Source organism: Elephas maximus, chromosome 20, assembly GCF_024166365.1.
Source record: "Elephas maximus indicus isolate mEleMax1 chromosome 20, mEleMax1 primary haplotype, whole genome shotgun sequence".
NCBI lineage: Eukaryota > Metazoa > Chordata > Mammalia > Proboscidea > Elephantidae > Elephas > Elephas maximus.
In genome coordinates this window covers 18,262,313-18,281,622 of record NC_064838.1, presented here as the reverse complement: position 1 = coordinate 18,281,622, position 19,310 = coordinate 18,262,313, and the positions used below count along the sequence as shown (strand labels likewise).

The following is a 19,310-nucleotide window of genomic DNA, read 5'->3' as shown; positions in this document are numbered from 1 at the left end:
AGAAGCTTCCTAACTTTTCTGTTTGCCAATATATCAGTTGTCTCCAATGGCTTATTAATTATGAAAACTATTTTTTCTTGTCTATCATGGGGTGGGGGGAGGCGATATTTTTCTTCTACGTGGGCTAGCTTCTATAAAAAAGCTTCTATAGTGCATATAAAATTTGGCATAGTTAGGTTTTTTTCCTTTTTTTTTAGTGAAACCATATTATTGGTTTTGTTTTGTCATTGCAGTCTTGGAGACCTCTAATTTGTTCTGCTCTTATTTGATGAACCAGGTAGTGCTGTCTAACCTGGCTAGTTACCCCTCAAACACAGCCTGAAGTCTAGAACGGGCGCAAGTTACCTGGGACATACATGTGGTGAATGATCAGAGGTTAAAAATAGTTTCTAAATTATTAATCCAGATTAATGGAGATAAAGTCGTATTTAAAATTTTTTCTTCTCATTTTTACTATGTGTTCACACAGCCATTTCGAAAAGATGCGGATGTACAAAATATATGTGTGTTTATACTGGGCAGGATTTATTTGTCGTTAACTTGAATGTAAACTAAAGGGAAAGGAAAAAAAAGGATAACGTGTTATTTTCAGTATTTATATTGTGTCATCTCTCCTCCCACCCAATTCCTTCCATTGTATCCTAGATGAGAACCAAGTATTGTTACTGTGGGTGTTTTCTTGTTTGTTTGTTTGCTTTTTAGATTTTGCTCCCCCTCCCATCACCTGGCTTTCCCCTTGGGGAGAAAAGAAAATAATAAGGCATAATATTTTAATTATCTTCCAGCATTCAGATGATGCAGTCATTTTGAAGAGAAAGAAAACTGTATCAGGCAGAATTTACACAGCAGCGTATGGGCTCTTACCAGCAGTTGTCAGTGCTTGCTAACGACATTCTCCCAGTTGCTGGTATTAGGTCGCAGCAGGCCCATACTAGCAGCCTGCCGAGGTCCCCAGCACAGCTGTATTTCTGCCATTCCGGCAGGTTTGTGTGCACCTGGGATCGGCCACACCCAGTTGCTATCAGTCAACAGTATATCATGCGGTGTGTTTTTTTTTAATTCATGATTTCCTCTTCAAACCAAACCGAAGAGTGTTAACTGTGTGTGTGTGTGTGTGTGTTTAAATTCAGTTTTGTATGCTAGCATTCTTTAAATGTCTGCCAGAAGTTTAATTTGAATTTCTGATCCCTAAAGGCAGCTAGACAGAATCATTCTAGTTCTTCATAAATTGCCTTCTATGATTCATTGTTAACTCATAAAACACACTCATTTCTATATACTCAAACAGTTAAGGCAGTTATAGTATTGGGGATATAATTTTTTTTTTTTTTGCATGATATTCAAATTGTCATTTCAGAAAGAAATCAAGAATTAGCTAGAACTCCCGGTTAAGGCAGGAGCCCTGCAGCATAGAAAACATCAGGAATTCATACTTTTATCTTAGGGAGGGTAAGGTAGATGGCCTGGGATCAGGGAAAAAAAAAGAAAAAGTTTAGTTTTGACTGAGGACTTTCGAAGAGGGGCCCATAAATACTAGAGCGATGTACTTAAAAACTTACATGACTGTTTTAAATACTATTGATTTAAACCGCTGGCTAGATTTTATGAATCAAAGTGTAATTTCTAAGCTGCAGCCATATTTCTCAATGCTAAAGCACTCTCTCTTGTGTGCCTTTAGCCGCTTTCCAGACATTCAGCACAGGATTAAATGATAGTAGTTACGGTGATCAATAGGTTAGGACCGGTACAATCACTCTTGCCGCTAATGACCTCAGCCGTAATGGGCAATAAAGTGTGGGCTATAATAGCCTCTCACTGGTACTGCTTGCCCTTTGGTTCCTAGTATTAGTAGGGACTAGCTGCATGAAGAAGTTGGACATTGGGAGTTAAGGAAGTGGATATATAGGCTATAATTCTTAACTATTTAAAGACTTAACGTGTGCTCAGATATTTTTTTTTTTTTCTTTTCTACCCCGCAATGGTTTCTGGTCCATTTGAACATGTTTGTTAAAGCTTTCCACAAGCTCTCTTCATGACGTGTTGGAGCAGCAACTTTGGGAAAATCTTGGTTTTATTACATTTGTAAATTAAGCCCGAGTCCACTTTGGAGGCCCAGAGCTAACTGGTGTGAAAATGTGGTTTCAGATAGTAAAAGCAAAGTTAAGGCCATCAGGATATAATAACCCACTTCTGATTATTCAGAGGCCCATCTTCCATTGTGGAGAATTACTGGGGCTTCTTGCCTCTCTCCCTCCTTTGACTGTGCCTGCTACTTTAAGCATTTTATTACTCACCGGCACCTGCATCAAAATGTCCAAAGGGAAAACGGGGGAGATTCAAGTTCATTTTCCTCTTCTGTAACAGAACTGCAGAAAATGACTAAATAACTATGAGAAAGGGAGATTTATACTACATCGTGGCTGTATACAAAGGTTTATACGTTATCTGTGTATGTCCAACCTTTCCTCGATCTCCTTTTTTATTGAAAATTAAGGGACAGTGGTGTTTCTGATTTAAGAAGGGACACACAATTTTGCCAGGAGTTTAAAAAAAAAAAAAAACTTACGGACTATTTTAACATATTTTTTATACTTTTACAATTATTTTGTTGACCTATAATTAACAGACAATAAAATGCACTCATCTTAATTGTACAATAAAGTTTTGACAGTTGTATATCTCCACGTGACTGCCAACCTACTCAAGATAGGGGACGTTTCTATCACCCTGGAAAGTTCTCTTATGTACCTTTCTAGCATAGAATTTCCGTAGTTCTTCTAAAAACCATGGCCGGGAGGTTGTTGCTGTGGTGATTTCTCTTACACCTCTGTTAAATTTGTGTTCATTACCAGCTGAGGTTTTACACCGCCCTATCTGTCGGAAACCCTGGTAGCGTAGTGGTTAAGTGCTGTGGCTGCTAACCAAAGGGTCAGCAGTTTGAATACGCCAGGTGCTCCCTGGAAACTCTGTGGGGCAGTTCTACTCTGTCCTATAGGGTCACTGTGAGTCGGAATCGACTCGATGGCACTGGGATTCCTGCTTGTTTTCCTGTTCATCACCGTCAAAAATTTGGCTCAAGGATATTTATGTTGTACATAATCCAAGAAACACAGAGGAAAAAAGAAACCTTAAACGTGGTTCTTTTGTTTGCTTAATCAAACCTCCCGTATGATGATGCAACTCTCAAGGAAAAGTAAACTTCTATTGTGACCTATTGGCTTTAGCAGCCCAAGAGATAGCGATTGACACTGGATCCATATTTAAAAATTCAAAAAGTTTCTTCTATAGGAAGACAGAATAGACTAGTTGGAATAAATCTGTAGATGGTTAGATGTTTCAATAATGTTTTCTTGGTGTTTGCCCTAGACTTACTGCAAGTTCACTGTTGCAATTACTGGTGATATTTCATACTGCGAAGCATCTTTTTAAAAGGATAATTTATCCATTCATATACATCTGTCCCTTTTTGCATATAAAAATATCCAGACATGCCCATCTGTTTTCAATTACAGTGTAGCTACATCTATACTTAAAAGCCCACTGCAATAGGAAGAATTCACTGATGACCTTCCAGGGTTGGGTTAATGAAATTTTTCAAGTGTTCTAGCCAGTGTTTCTAAACAACGCAAAACTTGCACATAAACATCCCTCCACACAAAACATGCCCACAACAACAGTGGAGGATATTCACTGCACATGAATCTGACCTTCAGGAACCATTTTTAGTTCATCAAAATTAGTGATGCTGAGAAATCAGGACATCAGTGCATAATGACTGTGAAATTAGGAATGAGAGCTCGCTATGCAAATGACAGGACAAATCATGTGAAAAAGTCAAGATAAACTGCATATTAAGACATTATGTTACAGAAAATTAATACTGCATTTCTCTCTTTTGCTTACTGCTCCCCTGAAAGATTTTTTAATTCTTTTATCTTCTGATCAGCTATTGTCTACCGGATTTTTTTTTTTAAGTGGCGCACAGGCAAAGTGCAAAACATGTTATTACCTCTTATTGTAATACATGAGATGACAGCCGATCCTATTTAACAAAGTATATCCTTTACCGCTTCTAGCTTCTCGCTGTCACATGTTTGATTAGAAACCAAAGAAAAGTAAGATGCTTAAATATTATACTGTTAGAAGACATATGGGTTTTGTCTTTCATTGTTTTTTCTTTCCTTATCTTTTTTTGGGGGGGTGATTTTTCGTGAAATAGTCTTCTTGCTTTACGGGGACTGACAAAATGGTTCTCATGTAGTCTGCAAATTAAACACGAGTGCAGTGATTATTTTGAATAGCTAAATTACATTCTAGAAAGCTTGCAGAATTCATAGCATTGTCATTAGGTATCCGCTTGAATACAATTTGTGTAACCTTGGCCAAGACAGCCTGTCATTTTAATGTCACTGTTTTATCTGAACAAGACATCATCCTTTCAGATACAGTGTGCAGGTTCCTTGCAGAGATGCCCGTGCAGAAACGTGTTAACAGTTGCAAATATGAAATGCTATCAAGTTCATCACTGTAGCTGTTTGTCACTGAAATGTCATGGAAAGTGGCTTTTAATGGTATCGCACGTAACATGAAAGAATTGAGACATCTGTATGCTAGGTGAAGAAGGAAGGGGAAAAGCCATCATAGGAAGGGTCTGTGTTTAAGTTCGAAAGGTGCGGCCAAGGTTCATTTGTCCACAGGACTCAGCATTCGCTGATTGCTCTCAAAATCACTGCGGAGGTAGTGGATTATAGCGGCCCCAGCCATAGAAGTATTAGTTCCCATTTGCCTTCTTCTGTAAAACAAAATTTAAGTTTGGGTTAACTTCCTGTGGCTCATTTTGACCAAAGCTTCATTCTTAATAAGAAGTGGAGATTGTTCTATCCTAAATAACCCCAGATAGCATCGACTAGGCTTTTGCTCCTTGTCTGCCTGCAAGATGGCCTGGAATACCTTAGTGCAGCCAGGTTGGGTTTTTTTGGGTTTTTTTTTCCCCCTTTTCTTTCTGTTATTTAAAATAAACCCCATAGTAGATTAAATAGGATTTGGTGCTGCATCCCCTCTGGATAAATGCATTTTGCGTGGGGAAGCGGTCAATTCATTAAGCAGGCTGGGGACAGCCTGCGGCCTGAACCTGCAAGGCTGCGTGCGTGGGATTTCCTGGCTTCCTATTTATCCTTCATTAACGTTCTAGGTTCCCGTGTCAGTGGCTATGATGACACCTCAAGTTATCACTCCCCAGCAAATGCAGCAGATCCTCCAGCAACAAGTGCTGAGTCCTCAGCAGCTCCAGGTTCTCCTCCAGCAGCAGCAGGCCCTCATGCTTCAACAGGTAATTGTCCCTCCTCTTCTAGCATCACGCAGAACCCAAGGCCGGTCGTCACTCCATACAGAATCCCTGCCAGGGAGCCGCCCTCATTCCCATGAAGAGTAAGCAGTGTAAGGTGGGTGGGGCAAGGCACAGACTGGTCCCTGAGTAATGGATTATATTTGCATCCCTGAAATAAAGGAGCCCTACATTTACCAAGTGAGTAGGGTTTGGGCTTAGAGAGGACCTGATGGACAGAGATTAGGGCTGTAATTGGACTTGGTAGAAATAAGATCTTTTAGGCTTAGGTGGCTTTACATTCTTTTATTTGGTAAGCCCAGAGGATTGCAAATGGTGTGAATCAAAGCAAAACGAGAAGTAAGCTGGGAGCAGGTTTAAATATGACAGCTCTTGAAGTCCCCAGTTCAACTCAGAAGCTTACAGAGTTGTGGGTTGTGTTTTTCTTTTCCCCCTCAACTTAAAGAAGCGTTTTGGAGTTGCTTCATTTTAAGGCGTAGAGTTGATTCACTTCTCCCATGCATGCTGATGCCAAAGTGAACTCCTAGTTGTCATGGTGCCCTGGGGCCCTCCTAGACAGACTTGATGGGCACCTGAACCACCTAGATGGGATTCAGTGCAATGGCGGTGGTGGTTGCTGGGATGGGGTGGTGGGGGCAGATGCAGAGGAAGCGGCTTACGCTGTTGATGCGCACTTGGGCCGACACTCCGTACCGCCCGGCCCTATCCTTTAGAAAGCCTGCGTATGTCTCACAGCAGAGATTCACCAGACTCTCCGCAAGGGCATTTTGGCTTTGTTGTTACAATCGAAGGTCACTCCTTGCCATATTTTAATTAGTTTGTGCAGAAAACGGTATGTTTTTCATCAGCTCATTTTGGAGATTACTTTTCAAACAACAATGCCAAGAGTAGTCACTTGTGCGCGGAATTTATTGTCGCGTTTCAAACTAAAGGTCAGGCTCTGGCAGATAAAAGGATGTTATTTTTCAAATCACAGTTTGTGTATGGCACCGAAAGGGGACAGTGGATTGGCACTACCCTCTCACTTACCGTCCTCTCTTTCCTTTGTAGCAGCAGCTTCAAGAGTTTTATAAAAAACAACAGGAACAGTTGCAGCTTCAACTTTTACAACAACAACATGCTGGAAAACAGCCTAAAGAGGTACCGACAATACATATTTTACTTTCAAACCACAGGTCCCAGAGGACTATCTAGTGGCTGTTAAACTGTCATTCATCTTTTAAATGATTGCACAACTCAGCTGACTCTATCGGTTCTCAGCTTTCAGGCCGAGAGTTATTGTCCTGTTTTTGCTCAGATTTTTCTGGGTTCCATTTGCTTGCTGCCACATATTTTATAATACCACTGCACGTGTACCTTGTGCGAGCACCGGGCGAGGGATCCTGGGCAGGACCTTCAGGGTTGCCTTTGCAAACTGGCAGAACTGAGAGCCAGGAGGTCCCTGGAGGAAAGTGAAGTGCTTTTTGTACAATTTTCCCTGGAGGCAGAGTCAAATTTTTTTTTTTTCCCCAGTTCAGAGAATATGGGGGTGTGGCTATGGCCTCTTCCATTGGAGGAAGAATATGTTGCAAAGTTTGGACAAACAAATACAAAAGTTAGGACTAGATTAAACACCCCCATCTTTTTTTTTCCTTTAGCGTCTTCCTACAAGTTGTACTTACTGTCATGAGTAAAAGGATGTATCAGACATAGAGCATGAGTGAAAGTTAGAAAAGAGTCAGGCTTGGATTTTTTGTGTTTTTTTGAGGGAAAAAAACAGTATAATAATGGCACACAATACCTCGTAGCTCCCACAAGTTATTGCATTGTGCCACGCCATTCGGTTAGGTGAGAGTATTAGCCTCATAAACAATAACTTCAATCCCAGGGGGGTGTTTCCGCTGTACCTTTTTTTTACAATTTCTTGCATGTAGATGAGGCCCAGTCAATTGTGTTAAGGGCCTGTATCCCACGTACACATTAATCTGACATCTTTCCCTCATTCCCAAGTTAACCCGTTTAACTTGCATCCTCACGTTTTTACAGTGGACTGAACTTCTTTTCATCAAATTGCTCTTCTTGGAACGACACAATTTATAATTCGTTAAATGACACGTAATTGCTTCTTCGCTGGCCCTCAGCAGGCAGCACTTCTGTTAGTTTTGAGAAGGAGTCTAACCAGACCAACCTCCACATGCCAACCGTCACACAGGTGTGGATTGCAGGCAGCGTAATGAGACCTAGCGGGAATGACCCAAGGCTCCCTTGCCAGCTCTTCCCCCAGCCCAAATTGGGTCCATTTTCCATGCCCTGCCAAGTTTTCACGCTGGAGTCCAGTGTAGCAGCCTGGACAGAAACCCCTGGAGAGTAGGGGCAGTTTTGGGGTGAAGGGGAGGAGGTGATTTAATGAAAATGCTGACACAACCTTAAGTACAGTGGCGCGCTCCCGGGTGCAGCTATAATAAAAAAGGGAACAGATTAAAAAGTGTCTAAAATGTAAATCTAAAGGACTAACAGTAATTAAAATGGAAATGGCATAGGGAGGGAAGGCATGTAATTGTGAGATATCACTGTGCTGAAGGCTCTCAGCTTTGTTTTGCTGGCTGTTTTTCTAATTCAGCAGGGCTTGCTCATCAGTGGCAGTTCAATGCGCGTTAATGACTCTGGGATTGCAAGCATCACTCTGGACAAAGAAATGATTATTGTGCGGTCAAAAGAAGTTCAAAGACAAGAAGGGAATTTCAGTTTTTTCCTTAGAGATCCACATTCAAGAGCATATAAATTAAGCCAAATGTTAAAAACCACAGTCTGAAAGCTGACTTCAAAGTCACAACTCTCTAATTAATGAACTGCGAGCTTCAGTTTGGACAAGTTGTGGTTTGATGCGCCCATAAATCAACATGACAGGCCTGTTTCACAGTCTCAGACAGTGCTTGTCATGGAGTCACATCAGATGTAAACACAGCAGAAAAAAGAAGGGATGGGAAGGAGGTGCAATTGATCAACAGAATTGGTAAAAACCCACTTTTGAAGCACATTATGCATGATCACAGGAAATGGTTACAGCCTCAAGAGGTTTCCCCTTCTGCTGTTGCTTTTTTGAATCAGATTTCTAACAGCCTTCAAAAGGGAGAATAAGAATTATGGAGTTTCTCCCCTGTGGCTCGCAGGCAATAACCCCCTGTTGTTATTTTGTGCTTCTTTCTTTTCAAAGGCATCAAAATTTAGTTTTTTAAAGATCTTTAACTCTATATTTGAAGACAAACAAAAAAGGGCTGCCACTGTCATTCTTATCAGTTACCAGGGATTGTGTTCTTCCTTTCTGTTGCCACTTCTTGTTAACCTCTTATTTGGTCTGTTAGAGTTTGGAATGCTCGTCTGCACGCTGGGAGAACATGAAAGTTCAGATGGGCTCAGAGGGCAGATAAAGAAATGGGAAGGGGAAAGTTACACAGCAGAAGGAAGGATAAAAGTTAACTCTCCCAAATTGCTGTTGTCAGGAAGGGGAGCATCTCGGGAACACGGAGGTGATGGAGGTGTCTGAGTTTGGGAAGGGAGTGGGGGCGAAAAGGGAATACTTTGTGTCTGACGGAGGAGACAGTGCGACGTTAAGGTAGCGTGTCAGCATCTTCCAGCAGCAGGTTTGCTCTGGTCATGCTTTGTCATCCCTTTCACGGGCAAAGGTGACACAGATGATATGTTGTATTGAATATCCTTAGAGATAGGCAGACCAGCGGACAGGTCTCCTTGGAGTTCACCATGTGTTGCCTGTGCCAGTAGGTTTGACTGAGACCTGTTGTAACAATGGCTGGAAGACCCTTATTTTCCTGAGATAAGGGGGTAGTCTCCTGAAATTATTGCACAGGTGGTGGCCCTTTTGTGTGAAAATGGAATAGAGTCACGTGGTATCAATTTCATGATGTGGACTGGCAGTTATGATTTTAACAAGGTTTGAACTTGGATGTTGACAGATGGAACAAGTATATTAATTTACTGAATCCCTCAGTCATTAGTGGCTCATAATTTTGTATCACCAGGCTATTTTTCCCCCCACTTCTTTTTTCCTTTTTCATGACCTCTGTAGTAAAATACTGGATCCTTGGCCAGCACAATGTACCCTTGCTGTCGTTTTCCCTGAAGTTACATCGAGACGTTTCCTTGAGAAAGTTTGGCCCCACATTGAGTTAGACCTAAGACCTTCTTTAGAAGATAGATGCTCTTGTATGGGGAGGGTCATGTAGCCCAGGACAGCTATTGAAATAACTGCTTGTTAATATTTGACAGAACTGATGTTGCAAATAGCTGGCAGAATTAATTTTAAATCAAGCGATGAGAAAGATCTCATCCAGTGCGGGTGAGCTAGCCTAAGTTGATTGTTTTAAAAGGGCCGTTTGTCCCGAGCAGTTATGACAGTTTACGTTAGGCAGTAGGGAGTAGCCGAAGAAAGGAAAACAGACCTTTGACTTCAGCTCTAGGGAGGGGATCCGAAATGCAAGGTTTATCAGGGCATTTTAGCATTTTAACACTGACGACTGACCTGTCGAGGGGACTGCACGGAGACCTTTTTTGTGTGCATTCAATTGTGAGAAGTAAACAAACGGGCTCGTATCCTGTGTTTGGTAACTGGGTGGGGAGCACAGTCTGGCAACCAGTGTTGCTTTTAAATTCTTTCTTTGGACAATGGGCCTTGTATACTTTTATATCCTGGCTTTTCAAACGTGGAGCGCTTTCATGAGCTTTTCCTAGGGATGGCTGCAGAGACAACAGAAAAGGCATCAGTCATTTTATATAAATACAGGATTTTTAAACATTTCATTTACAGTAAGACAGGAAACACCCTTCCCAACCTGCAGCAACCCCCCCCCCCCCGCCCTTATTCTGCTTCAAGAAGTGCTAATTCCTCAATCTTTTGTACTATGTCAATGTTGGGGTTTTTTCTTCTTCCTTCCCTTTTTTTTTTTTTTTTAAATGTGAATTAATATCTGTTGAAGAAGTGAAAAAATCATTTTGACATGAATATAACTTTCATTGGGTTTTACATTAATGTGATAACTTGCGAAGGGGTGAAAACAATTGGATCATTTTATACATGCTGTTACTCAAATGAAAACACTGGCTTTTCATTTAAATTTATTTAAATTTTTGTTGTTAGCGGTATAGAATTTGTTTTTCGGAGTGAAACTCAATTAACTTTCTCAGTGGCATGGTAGTAAGTCTGAAATTGGTTGCTAATATGAGAATGATGGTTTTTACTGTAAAATAAACTCCATGGAGATCGAAAGGAAACCACCATTCTTCTCTTCCTTTGAACTTGGCATCAGAAGGTCTTGATATACATACCATTTTATGAATGTATCAGATAAAGGTCATGTCTTAGGTCAAGTGAATGTAGTTGTTTGTAGAGTGTAGTTATTAAACCAGAACATATTGCCCTGAAGGGGCTGGAGAGTCCTTTGCGTTGCTAAAGTCTCTCTGATGTTTTGAATAATTCTCAGAATTAGGAAAGCTGCTCTTGGTCTTTTCTCGAAGGACCTTTTTTTTTTTTTTTTTGGCTAGAGTTTGGGAAGGGTTAATTTTCCTTTCATAATTGTTAGCCGTAATGTGGTTAAGACCTCCACCTCGATATGATTCCTAGCAGATTAAGGATATTAGATAATTTCCTTCTATTTATTGTACTACTGCACTGTATTATCTTTCTATCACTCAGATAATTACTAAGGAAATCTACATTAATTTTTTTTGGCTGGAGCAAGGCCTGCTAAACACAGGCATGACGTATTGATGTTTTACACAACAAAAGTTTTCCTCCTGTCATTGTCCAATCAACAAAAAGATATTTATCATATGGCAAAGCCCTCCTTTTCAAGAACAAAGCTGTGGAGGGAAACAAGACAAGCCACCCAACCTCGGGGTTTCTGAAACTAAAGCCAAGTTAAGGCATCTGAAGCTGGAAGTCGCGTTCCTTTAAACACTCCCAGTCAAGTATGATGTTGTTTGCTAAATTATGAATGTGTGTAATTAAAATCTAGTGGCTGTTCCTATGAAAGATTTACAATGTTATTTCATCGTTTGTCATGGCTAATTAACAATATTAGATGAAGTTTTTCTTCTTCAAAGGTCTGATTTTTTCTCATTTATTTATGTCAGAAGTGATAAACACAGTAGTTAAAAGCTTCTGCCGGTGCAGGCGGGAGGACGGCAGCTTGTTCTTTTACACCTCAAAGGTTCAGGGTTCAGATCCCTGCAGACTAGAGTAATGCTGACTTCTTTCTGGCTTGAGTAATTACAACTGGCCAAGTCCAGAAGTTCACATCTTGACTACAAAACTCAGCTTTTTCACACTGTAGAGACAGCTGGCTTGATTAAGGAATTATTTTTCAGTGGGAGCAGGCACCTCCTTACCCCCTCACCCCTTTTCATAGGTGATACAGTCTGTCCCTTTTAAGCCAGTCTTGACACTGACGCTGAGTGACCCTTGTCAGTTCCTGCTGCTGATGGCAAGTTTTCGAACATCCATACTCTTAGTTTACCTCGAGGAGTGGTCATCTCATTTTTTTTCTCTCTCTCTTCCTGATTTCTTCCAGCAACAGCAGGTGGCTACCCAGCAGTTGGCTTTTCAACAGCAGCTTTTACAGATGCAGCAGTTACAGCAGCAACACCTCCTGTCTTTGCAGCGCCAAGGCCTTCTAACCATTCAGCCTGGGCAGCCTGCCCTTCCCCTCCAGCCTATTACTCAAGGTACGTGCTGACTATCCAGGAGGCACAGCTCTGTGCTACTCTGGGCAGGGTTTGGGAGGGTCTCCTGGTGTGCTCCAGCTCATCATTAAGGAAACCGTCCATCTAGAACATGCAGATGGAAGCTTTAATAATAGGCTGGATAAGGTCACGTTGGACTGTCGGAGAAGTGAAGGTACTTGTCGACGCTCAGATGAAGACTAAGGTGGACTGAAAGCTTAGCAGTAGCAGAGAGACCCCACTGGTGTACATTCTTGGAGTAAGGGAATAAAATGCTACTAGGTACTTACTGGGCATTTTAATTGAATCTTGTAGCATTTTCAGTTTGGAGTCACATACGAATTTTCTTAAAGGCTTTTATTAGTCATTTTAAGACACGCTTTATATCATGAACTCGTTCTATTTTAAACCTTAGTAATATTTTGTAAATGCCTTTTTTTTTTTTGTAATATCTAAAGTGAAATTTGGGTTTATTTTTCTGTGAACTATTAAAAATTGATTTTTTTTTTTTAACAAAACCCAGAGTTGTGGGAGTTTTTTGGTGGTTGGTTGGTTGTCTTTCTTTCCTTCTTTTTTTTTTTTTTTTTTTAAAGAAAGACATGACTTGATATTTGAGCAAGTTAATTCAACACTCATCAGGACAGGAACCGTTTCCATCTCTAGTTCTTAAAAAACTGGGGTTCATTGGAAAGTAACAAGATGTCATGGAATTTAGTGTGAACTTTTGAAAACCACTGACATATTATTCCAAGGGTGTTGGACATCAGGAACAAATGGGAACTTGAGCTGTTTTTCGGAAGTCTTCTCGTTTCAAGAAACTCTGACTTTCGCATGTGTGATGTGAAAGCAAATGGTTTGTTCAGAACTAGAAAGGAGAGAGAGAGAGGAAAGTGGCATCCTTACATGGTATAGCAGATTTTCAGGTGCCTCCTCAAGGGTCCCCAAGCCCTTTCAGTTCTAATACGTTTGGATCTGTGTGTTTATGTGCTGTAAATGCTGATAGGTAAAGCCTTTGGTGACTTGGATTCAGTTGCCTTCTGAAGAAGGTTGAAAATGAAGAACCTCCTCCACCCTTGCTTGGTGTTGCTTAAGGGATGGTCATTTGTTTAGTAATGTTGGTGTAAAGTGGATCCAGTGAGGCATGTCTGCATTTGAATGTTCTCTGTTGCGCCAACCACACCCAGCCTCTGTCTCTTCTGGTTTTTTTTTTGTTGTTGTTTGTTTGTTTGTTTTGTTTTTTTAATGCAAGACCAGGACTTTTTTCCCCCTTTAACTTCCCTCTTGCCCCTCCTCTCATTTCTGCCATTATTGCTTAAGTGCTTGGTCCATAACCAGCATCTCCTCCATTGTTGCCAAGTAGAAGATTTGGTAACAAGCAATGCAAGGAAAAGAAAGGACTCTCGTTGGCTGCTGCATCTTTGTGCTTGCAAAATGTTATAACATGCATTAATTACACCTTCAGGTTTATTGTTGGAAACATTGCAGGCTGTTCTGACACACCCACTGGACTCAAGTTCAACCTCTCTCATCTTTTCCCACCGCTCCTCTTCTATTAAGTTTGCTCACTAAGGTTCATTGTTATATAGTACATCAGTTAAGCTGTCCAAAAGAGGGCAATTGGGCAGTGACAAGACAAGCTCATGTGTAATGTCAAAGAAATGAATGTGCTGATGCGTGGAGTGTAATCTCTGCAGTAACATATCAGAGCCACTGGTAGGTAATTCACTAGTCATGGCATTGATTGATATGCTTAGCAGCCTGCTAGAACTCTTAGCCCTGCAACATTAGGAAGAAGCATATTTAAAATATAAGGGGTCCCTATATGTGTGCCCGAGGTCACATAAATGTCAATACAAAGGGTTTTGGAGTAAGGTTCTTGCAGTAAAACGAACTACCTGTGTCCTGCCATCTCTTGTGAATCTGGAGATTGGTTTTATCGCCCCGCCCCATGCCCAGAGTGGCCTGAGAAATTCAGTCGTGTTGGACTACAACACAATTTTTTTTTTTTTTTTTATCAGAGAGGAGATGGCTTAAAACTGATGTCATTATGAGGTTTAAATCAACTTTCTGCTTGCTTGCACATGGTCACCTGGGTATGGATGTACAAGGACAAAAAAAGGTTGATCAACTCTGTTTGTCTTTGAGCCAGTGATACCTGGGTTATAAAATTGAGTTCCATGAACAGTAATCTGTCAGCTGTCCCCACAACATACATTTTTTAAATCTGTGCCAGCATTTTCTTTTCTAATGAAGGGGCCGGTTGTCCTGGAAAAAGAAAGGTAGCAAGGCACAGGGGTTATGCCTTTACAAAGCTGGTAATGCTTGCTTCATAATAAAATTATGGAGATTTTTTGACATACCTGCTCATAGCTGTGGCTAAGTTACCTTAAACATGTATGAAAATGTCAGAATATAGAAATAGAGAAAGAGTAATATTTTGAAGGGCTTTATTTTTTCCTGAAGGCTTTATATTAAGAAATGGAAGGGTTTTTTTTAAGGGTGTAGTAGGGCCTTCTCTCTGTTTTATATAATTAGCATACCTGTTGTTCACCCTAGTCTCTTTAATCATCAGATCCTCTCCAGCACCAGTAATTTCATATAGAAGTACACTTTGAATATCATTTTTAAAGTGTAAACCATTGATAGGAGAAAGTTTACCTCCTTGATAAGGTAACTGCTAATACATTTGTTGAACTTGGTGTTATTGTTTTTACTCTGCCAATTTGGAAGAAATGTCTTGCTTTCTGGAAACTTGATACCCATTTAGTCTGAGTGACTAGCTTACCTTTTATCTGTCTTAATTCTCGCATGAGATCTTGGCTGTCAAGTAACAGCATCCTTCGGTAGATAGCACTCATTGAACTAGCAGTTTAACATCACTAACAAGGCGCAGCAGTGATGGAGAGAGAGCGACTTGACAGCCTCTCTGTAAGTGGGATGAGAAGGTTCTTCAAGGTAATTATCACATTGTAATTTGACCCAGAGGTACCCCTGTTGTTGCTCAGTGAGTTCTGTTTTATTTACCGTTTCTCCCTATTTATGATAAAGCGGATTGGCTAGCCTATTGGACTCAAAACAGAGTGGGGGTTGTGGTAATGCACCCTGTAGATGTAACAAGTGATGAATACATTTGTCTTTTTTTTTTTCTTACCTGCTGGATAAACAGCTTTCTTAAAACAATTTCAAAGTTCTGCCATTCTTAGACGGAAGGTGTTAAGGCAGTTGTTACAACAGGATTCTTCCTGTCTTCCCATCTCCCAGGCAACTGACCCAGAAATCAGTTAGTTTGAGTTAAAAAATAGGTGGCTTGTTCCTTTCATATGTTTACTCCCTAGAAAATAAAAATAGGTGTCAGATTGTGTGGTTTCATATCACTATGCTGTCATCAACAGACCACAAGCCTATTCACTATTGTTTCAATTGTGTAAACAGTGGTCCGAGAGTCAGCCATGTTCACAGGTAATTGTTGGTATGCAGAGAGTGCTGGCAAGCCTGTTAGCTCCAAACACATCCCACTTGTCACTCTGCAAAGTGTTTGAAAATCATAGCCCAGATGCAGCAGAACCGGACATGGGATTGTGTAGTGACCTTTCCCTTTGTTTAATTTGCCTCCAAGGTCTCATTTCAGGGGACAAGCAATAATTGAATATGCTTAATAACTGAATGCTCATTTGGGACAAAATCCATCAAAATATAATTGGCATTTGATTTTTATGAAGGGAGAAGAAGCCCAACTTGGCTGTCGAGGCTGGGTTCTAAGACTGTCTGACCGCTTAATGTATCATCTGAAGCCTCCTTTAAACGTACATTAATTGCAAATACTTGAGCATTTGGACTTTTTCTAGGAGAACCGTTAGGGAGAGACCAACTGTTTTTGTTAACGCTACTCTCAGAAAGGCGGGGAAGGTTATTGGTCTGCTGTGCAATAATTTACTCCTCTTTGATATGCAAACGACCCACGGTGAATATAAAAAAATCCTATCAGACTCATTTCACAGTTCTTAACCACTCGGATTCTCTGGAGTCCGTCGCCTCATTAGACCAGTGCTCTCCAATGCTAGCATAATTAAAATCTTTAACAGTTTAGCAAAGTAAAGATGTTTGGCTGATCACGTTGAGATGATTATCTATCCATTGTATTCTAAATGACAAAAATAAATTAAATTTAGACCTTGGCATTTTTTATTATGTGTTTCAAATGAATATAATGCACACAGCCCTCTTTTTTAATTCAATACCTGAGGTTTGTCAAGAAACAGGCCTGTTTCGGCTGCTGCTATATAGTCAGAAAATGGCAGGCTTCCTAGGATAGCTGTGGTATAGTTGGTTGAAACAATGAACTGCGATCCAGACGTCCATTTCTAACCACGGGATTGCTTTCTGATGTACAGGGTTTATGATTTTTGTAGGGGTCCTTTCAAAAGAAGCTGTTGTTGTTTTGTTGTCGTTGTTGTTAGTAGCCATTAAGAATGCTTTTCTTTGCATGGATGCTCCAGAATATGGGTTGAGGTAGGATTTGGAAATCCTGGGCTGTAGAGGGTTGCCCCCCTCCCCCGCCCCCAGAATAAAGGTTAAGAGGCCCACAATAATGAGATTGGCATTCTGATTGTATCTCTTCTTGGGGAAATAACAGGTTTACACTTACTTCTTAAAATAACATGTCCATTTTGGCCCCCTGAAAACACAAGAGAGCTTTATTACTTCAAGTTTATTTTACGTTTTTGTTTTGTTCTGAAATGGTTCATTAGCACTGATCTAAGAAATGACGGTAATAATAGTGTTACTTATATAAAAAGTTACACAGTTTTTCAGTAGACACATCCATCAATTAGAAACCAAAATTAATGAGGAAGATAGGTGTGTTAATGAAATAATCATAGTATAATCAATTTGACTGTTAAAAGTTGAAAAGCATTTCAGCAAGACGATAGGAATTCATAATTTATGTCTAAAAGTGATTAATAAAAACTATATTTAATAACAAAGCTATTTGTCATCATTTAAGACTTAAGCACAAAAATTATTCATTTTATGGTTCATGTTGTCATAATAGTATAGTTGAACACATTTATTTTGAGCCCTTCTTTGTGTCTAAAAATAAGATAACATCTATCCACTTTATTTTCCCCCCCTCAAAAATTGAGAGCCAGCAGTTGGGATGCAAAGTAACGGCATTTGAAGCCTTTTCTTGAGTGTATTTTATGTGTGATGAGGGCACTTCAACTCGGCTGCTCAGTAGGAGGACATGGTTGTCATTACCGTATTTGCCTTAGTTGGGAAGGGGAAAAAAACTACACACACACACACACACAAAAACCCCTAACACTAGGCTTTGTTTACTGACTCTTTGATTTAATTACTGTTTGAAGAGGACGGAATTAGCTGTTAATTGATTTAATTATCCAATTTGTTTGTTTCAGGCATGATTCCAACAGAACTGCAGCAGCTCTGGAAAGAAGTGACAAGCGCTCATACTGCAGAAGAAACCACAGGCAACAATCACAGCAGTTTGGATCTGACCACGACGTGTGTCTCTTCCTCTGCACCTTCCAAGACCTCCTTAATAATAAACCCGCACGCCTCCACAAATGGACAGCTCTCCGTCCACACTCCCAAGAGGGAGAGGTAGGGACCAGCCACTGACATGTGTCCAAAGCTGTCTTTAACATGGGAGGGGGTGGGTGGCCTTGCCTCTCCATATCTTCGTGAGCCCTAATTGGATCCACGTGACTTGAATGTGCATATAATTACTTAAGAATTTATTCAGTATAGTTGGGTGTGAAGCATCTAATTATTTTCACCTTTTCAACACGGAATTAGCACTAGTGCAGATCTCCCCTGTGCTTAGGAACCCAGGCAACAGTCTTTTAGTTTCTCATTGGATGGGTTGGATTTCCAGGCTTCCAGACCTACTCTTCCTGCCAAACACTCACTTCATTACAAGCTGAATTCCTTGGCTGTAAACGCGTTTGAAGGGAATGGTAGTGTCTGCTGTGGGCAATTCTGAATCACACTGCAAGAAAAGATAGAACTTGCACCACTCTGTAGTGTGCTCCTTGAAGGCAGGGAGCTCATCTTTTTCTTAGTTGTGTCTCCAAAGCACATGGCCTTTTTCATATAAGACACTCGGTAAGCACATGTTCTCCTGCTCATAGGATATATTGTGGCATCGTCTCAACTGATCATGAGATGTCATAGGATACTTTGTAGCATTGTCTGAACTGATTATGGGAGGTCATGGAATATATTGTAGCATTGTCTCAACTGCTATATTCCTGTTTAGAATTTGACTTTTTTAAAATTGCTCTGAGCTTCACATGAAAATTAGTTGAGGCTGAGGTTGTTTTAAAGATCCAGAGTACGTAATGTTTGCATGGTGTTCTAAGAAAATGAACCTGTTACTTCATGTTGGTGTGTCTTAGCATCTAGAAGCATTAATACTGCTGGTGAAATGCATTTCAAAAGTGGAATGTGTGATGCTCCTAAAACTGAAAACTTTTTATTTTCAGTTTGCTTATTTTTACACTGTGCCCTATATATTTCATACACAGAGCTCCTGCAAACAGGAAAAGAAACTTTAGAAGTGATACGTAGTAGTAAATGTGATTCCATCAAGAAAAAAAACAAACTCTGTATTTTGTTTTTAATAAAAATGACTCGGAAAGTTTTTTATATTTTTCAGGTAAGCAGTCACAAATATAATTTCTCAAAATATCGAGCATTAAGAAAGCTACTGGTTTAATAGATGTGTACCTTTATACTTGTAAAATCTTATCTATGTAAAGATCAGTAATCACAGGAAATATCATCTGAAGGAAAAAATATGTATATGTGTATACAACATATATGCATAGTGAAACCTTTGAGAGCTGGAACTCTATGGGACTGCCTGGTTTTTCCGGGTCTTGCAAGTGTTCCACCTTTGACAGGATGTAGTCTTAACCATTTTTCTTTTGCCTATTTTAGTGGAAAATATTTGAGTTTTCCTTCTCTGACAGGTTTCCACCTTACACAGGTTCTGACTCAGGCAGGTTTTACTCTATGTGTGCGTGTATACGCACATACACACACACACAGACTACATTTAAGTATAAAACCATGAGAAGTTTCTAGAGAAAAGGGTACTATATATGTTTTGACCAAAATTACAAGTACCCTCTGAAGGTAGTTTAGGAACTACTGTGGCAGACCTAAGAAGAACTCAAAGGTGCTTTAAAAATATCAGTTAAGTTGAGTTTGAAGAAGAGAATGG

The 19,310-nt window shown here is 40.2% G+C and overlaps 1 protein-coding gene across 10 annotated transcripts in view; it reads left to right on the top strand.

The window, feature by feature from the left end:
• The window catches only part of FOXP1 (forkhead box P1), a 416,711-nt gene that overhangs the window by 312,854 nt on the left and 84,547 nt on the right, over positions 1-19,310 (top strand). For 9 of the 10 annotated variants that reach the window (XM_049862995.1, XM_049862989.1, XM_049862991.1 and 6 more), the window contains 4 exons: positions 5,192-5,329; positions 6,395-6,484; positions 11,908-12,061; positions 17,479-17,683. In XM_049862995.1, the coding sequence (XP_049718952.1) occupies positions 5,192-5,329; positions 6,395-6,484; positions 11,908-12,061; positions 17,479-17,683 (587 nt within the window). The remainder of the gene's footprint in view (positions 1-5,191; positions 5,330-6,394; positions 6,485-11,907; positions 12,062-17,478; positions 17,684-19,310) is intronic. The other variant, XM_049862987.1, reaches the window with a different exon arrangement.